At 37.6% G+C, this 5649-nt stretch overlaps 1 protein-coding gene across 1 annotated transcript; it reads right to left on the reverse strand.

Moving 5' to 3' along the window:
- Positions 1–787: 787 nt before the first annotated feature.
- Positions 788–4464, reverse strand: LOC119688055 (uncharacterized protein K02A2.6-like). Its single transcript, XM_038102683.1, has 2 exons — positions 4066–4464; positions 788–3007 (listed from the first exon to the last, which is right to left on the reverse strand). Exons 1-2 carry the CDS (start codon positions 4462–4464, stop codon positions 788–790), a joined length of 2619 nt encoding a protein of 872 aa, XP_037958611.1.
- Positions 4465–5649: the final 1185 nt, after the last annotated feature.

Here is a 5649-nt window from a genome sequence, read left to right on the forward strand (position 1 = left end):
AAAATATAATACAACATAATTAAACAGTGGCGTCGTTAGACGTCGGCGACAAAGAAGTATCTATCTTTAAGGTAGCTCTTCAGTAGTAAATAAAAATCGGCAAGCAATATTCTAGATAGTTTGTAAAGCAATCCTTCGTGCCATACGCTATCGAATGCTTTAGCTACGTCTAAAAACACACCCACAGTGATCTTTTTAGAGTCTATATTCATTGCAATTTTACTAGTCTTCCAATGAATTTGCTGAATAGTGGAATGCTTTTTACGACATCCAAATTGGTGATTGGGCAATAGGTTGTTTTCTTGTATTATTGGTTCCAGTCGGGAGAAAAGAAGATTTTCAAATAGTTTGGATAAGATGGGTAATAAGCTGATCGGTTTGTAAGAGTTGACAATTGAAGCATTTTTGTTTGGTTAAGGTATTGCTACAACCTTCGCTACTGTTCAAACAGAAGGGAAAATCTTATTCCTGATCATGCAGTTAAAGATGTTTCTAATATAAATGATAGCTATTACAGGTAATTCTAGAAGAAATTTACCAGACATCTCATCATAGCCTGGTGATTTTTTTGGGTTGATATTAACGGCGATTTTTGTATTTCAACTTTATTCATTCAAGTTACAGATAAGAATATTTTTTCATTTCTACTTCATAATAATAAACTATTAACAAACACTACTCAGTTAAAATGACAACTGTCAAACTTCATAAATAATGTTGCTAGTGTATAAAATTCATACACAACATTTTTCTCTCCTCTCCACCGGATCATGGTGTGTAACACACTCTAGTTTTCCTTAGTCTTGTGTCGTATAGCGGGAGTTACATTGGTCGTCTCAGGCGTACTCTCAGCTATTGGGTGTGGTGTTGAATAAAACTCCTCATTTCTCGATGTGTTGGGCGTTGTCCACCTCTCAAACTCATTCTCCAATCTCGGACTCCCTTCAGTGGTTGCTTCATTGTTTTCTGGCCTCTTAAACTCATTCTCCAATCCCGGACTCCCTTCAGTGATTATTTCATTGTTCTCTGCTTCAAGCGAGTCCTTTGTCTTGTCACCACTACTCTCGAACGAATATTTTGATTCACGATATTCTTTCGCTGTATTTCTAATGGGTGCACTTGCAGCTCTTCGAATTTGATTTACATGTCTCTTTACTTCCTTTCCATTACAAAGTATTTCGTAGTGAAGATCACCTAAACGTGTATTAATTGTACCTCTGAGCCATTTATGCATTCGCGAATTGCCCGATAAGAAGTATACGCTTTGGCCTGCTGCGAATTCCCTACACCTATTACTAGATTGACACTGCAAGTATTGCTTATCTTTCACCTTCTTTGCAATTTCCTCTGGCCGAATGAGATCTAAGCGTGTTCGCAGATGTCGTCCCAAAAACAACTGAGCTGGCGAAAACCCTGTAGTTGAATGTGGCGTATTCTTGTATTGCCTTAGGAACTCGTTCAAATTTTTTTTTAAATTCTTGCTTGTTGTGCCCATTGCCTTTAGCGCATTTTTTATTGTTTGTACGCTACGCTCCGCCTGACCGTTAGTAGCTGGATGATATGAAGCTGAATATTTATGGTATTTAACACCAACTGTTGTGAGGAAATCGTTTAATTCTACAGAAGTAAAATTTGTTCCATTGTCAGAAACCACCATAAGCGGAACTCCAAGAACAGCAAATACATCGTCCAAAAGCGAAATTGTATCTGCAGCCGTAGTAGATTTTGTGATTTTAACTTCTAACCACTTACTGTAAGCATCAACAATTACTAGTAATATTGCCCCTTCAAATGGCCCTGCATAATCAATATGAATACGTTCCCATCGTCCTTTTGGGTATTCCCAATAATGACTATCGCATTTCACCGACTTATTCGCTTGTCTCGCGCACCCATCACACTCGTTGGCCATATTCTCAATATCTTTGTCTATTCCTGGCCAATATATAAAAGAACGAGCAATGCCCTTCATTTTTACCATTCCTAAGTGCGATGTGTGTAGATTCTCTAGTAATCTTTGTCGATAATGTGGAGGGATAACGACCCGATGTTCGAACGTCAAACACCCTGATGACAACACGTAACTCGCTTCTGGCGATTTGTAACCTTCTCTTTTTAAACAGCGGCCACTTTCCAGTAATCTGATTATCTTGCCGAGATGCTTGTCCTTTCTGGTTTCTATTGCAATACGTTCTGCTTTAACAGGCAACTGATTTATCTGGCAAATCATGAAATTATCGAACTCATCACATTCATCTGAATGAGTCGCTACTATTTGTTGTAATTGATTTATTTGTTGAAGGGAAGCACGTGACAAATAATCGGCATTTGCGTTTGCTTTTGAATTTTTGTATATAACTTCGAAATCGAATCTGCTTAAAAACTCTGCATAGTTAGCCATTCTACTTATACATAGTACTGGAAGCGATTTATTAGGTTGAAGAATCTGTGATAACGGCTTATGATCCGTGATCAATATCCAATGACGAGTATATAAGTATTTGAAAAATTTTTGAACTGCCCACACAATAGCTAGTACCTCTTTATCAATTTGTGTATATCGTTGTTCCGTAACAGTCATCGTTCGACTTGCATAAGCTATTGGCCGATCCACTCCATTTTCTAAACGATGTGACAATACAGCACCTAGACCCGTTCGGCTTGCGTCTGTTGCTAACATTACCGGTAGTGACGGATCGTATGGAATTAATACTTGAGGTGAAGTCAATATTTGTTTTAACTGAGTAAATGCTGCATCTGCCTCTCCCGTCCAGCAAAATTCTTTTGTTTTCAACATGTCCCATAATGGTCGCGCCTTTGTAGCCAAATCCGGAATGAACGCGCCATAGTATGTTGCTTTCCCTAAGAAAAGTTGAAGCTCTTCAACCGTTGATGGTTTGGGCGCATTCAATATTGCTTCGACATGTTTCTGGGATTTATGCACGCCATGTGCATCAATTCGATGACCAAGAAACTCCACAGATGTTGTGGCGAATACACACTTCGACTTAATTGTGACCGAAAAGTTTTCGGAAATTCTCATTTAAAATTCGCGCGCTGTATATTTTTCGATATTTTAAGTTTATGTAGTTTGGCAGCACTGTCCTTAATTACTATGCCAAAAATGAGCGCGATCTGTCAGACAGTTCGTTTACGGCAGCTGTTGAAACCAGTTCACCTCAGTAGTGCGTTGCGAAAAAAACAATGGAAAAAAATATTGAACAAAGAGTTTGCATCAAATTTTGTTTTTCGAACGAAATTTCGTGTGCAGAATCGTTGCGAATGCTACAAAAGGCTTATGGGGAATCAGTTTTATCGAAAACTCAAGTTTATGAGTGGTACAAAGCCTTTCAGGACGGTCGTACGACCGTCGAAGACATGCCGCGTTTTGGACGACCTTCGACCTCTACCACCGACGAAAACATTGAAAAGGCAAAGGAAATCGTGTTCCAAAATCCTCATGTGAGTGTTAGAGAGATAGCACGAGAGCTAGGCATCGGTCGTGAGATGGCTCGTTTGATTTTGGTGGACAATTTGTGTATGCGACGTGTCAACGCCCGGCTTGTTCCGATTCACCTCAATTTGTTCAACATTATCAACGATTTTAAGGCCAAACATTCAATAAATACCATCGAACAGCCACCGTATTCACCTGATCTTGCACCGTGTGACTTTTTCCTGTTTCCCAACCTCAAATTACCACTCAGAGGAACGCGTTTTGAATCCATAGAAGACGTAAAACAGAATTCGCAGAGGGAACTCAAAGCCATACCGGAAAGCGCCTATAAAAATGTTTTATGATTGGAAGAAACGTTGGCATTTGTGTATCGCTTCTAATGGAGCATATTTTGAAGGAGATAAAATAAATATTGATGAAGATTAAGAATTTTGCGTTTTATTTAAAATTTCCCGAAAACTTTTCGGTCACAATGTATTCAGACGCAGCCCACTTAACTTAATACGGCTTAGAATGATTTCTAACACTTGTAACAATTCATCAAAATTTTTAGCATATACTAAGATATCGTCGAAAAAATTTAACACATTCGTCATACCATGTAGTACTGTCTCCATTCTCCTCTGCCATATCGCTGGTATATTTGCTGCTCCATAAACTGCACGTGTTGGACGTACTAACCCATGCGTGATTGTGTTTAGAGTTAATACATGTGCAAATTCTTCGTCAACTGTAAGATGGGTGTATGCATCTGTTATATCAAGATGACAAAAAATTGTAGCATTTTTCATTTTATTAAATAAATCTTCCGCTTTCGGAATTGGATGTTCATCAATTATCATTTGCGGATCAACTGTTGGTTTGTAATTACCTGTAATGCGAATACCACCGTTTTTCTTTGCAACAATATGCGTAGTCGAAGCCCATTTCGAATGATCTACTCTCTTGTAATACCCCAATTGAATCTTTCGATCAATTTCTTTGCCGTAAGCATCTTTTAATGCCATTGGAACTTTGCGAGGTCGTGCGAACACTGAAGTAGCTCCCTTTTTTAGATGCACTTTAGCAGGTGGACCACTAAGCTTCCCAGCCGTTTCACTAAATACGTTCTTAAACCTCTCGATCAGTTGTTGGAGCCGCTCTCGCTGGTTTGTAGACAGTTCTCGCTCTAAAGAGTTTATTGAATTAATATGGTTGGACGAAGAAAAAAATTCAGAAAAGTTAATCTCTCTCGCAAATTGTGATATCCATCCCCTGCCGCAAAGTATATCACAATCTCCTTCCACGACATACAGACTTAACCGTCGTACTATTTTACCCATTGGCGCTGATACTACAATCCGTCCTACGCAATTAACCTTATGACCCGTGTAGTTTGTGAATCGCCTATCACTTTTAAGCAACTTAAAATTCGGTCTTATCGATCGAAGGGTTTTGTAACTAATTACCGCGCATGGAGCGCCGGTGTCTAATTTTTTGCTAATTCAGTAGGTGGATAAACTGAGATTACCCACCATGCGAGTTACATTCTCATACCTCTTGCATACCTTAGTATGCATTTTATTTATGTTTGTATAGACATGCATATTTTCATAAATATCGTATTAACGCGAATATGCATGTTGATATAAATATTAAGCTGTCTACTATAGCGTTATCTAGGTAATGCTATTGCAAAGACAGCAAGCATCAAATTCGGTACCCAGGTGCAAAAATCTGCTGAGTTAGATATTTTGCATTTCAGCAAAATATTTCTTAAATATGAGTTTAAGAAATATTTTTAATTCAGTCTTAAGATTCAATTCAATAAAGAAACATATAACTTAAATTTTGTGTCTTTATTAAACATAATTGGCGCAGTCGACGGTGATTTGTCTCAAGACAAAAAGAGAACCTTAAAAAAAAAAAAATCATCAAATCGGTAATAAAGTGCAAAGATTATCTATATCTAAAAAGTTAACTTTAATAAAAAGTTTTAAAAAATAAACGCTAATAAACTGCAACAACTATTTATATACAGAACTTTATTAAAAAGCAAATTCTTAAAAAAAAAAAAAAAGAAGTGCAACGACTATTTATATCAAAAAAGTTTTGAATGCGGAGAGTAAAAGCATTCGACTTAAATCGACCAATCATGAGCAACGAAATGGAGCAATTGCAGCAAAGACTTCAGGAAATGGAAGAAGTTATAA

This window comes from Teleopsis dalmanni, chromosome 1 (genome assembly GCF_002237135.1).
Source record: "Teleopsis dalmanni isolate 2A chromosome 1, ASM223713v2, whole genome shotgun sequence".
NCBI classification, from domain to species: domain Eukaryota; kingdom Metazoa; phylum Arthropoda; class Insecta; order Diptera; family Diopsidae; genus Teleopsis; species Teleopsis dalmanni.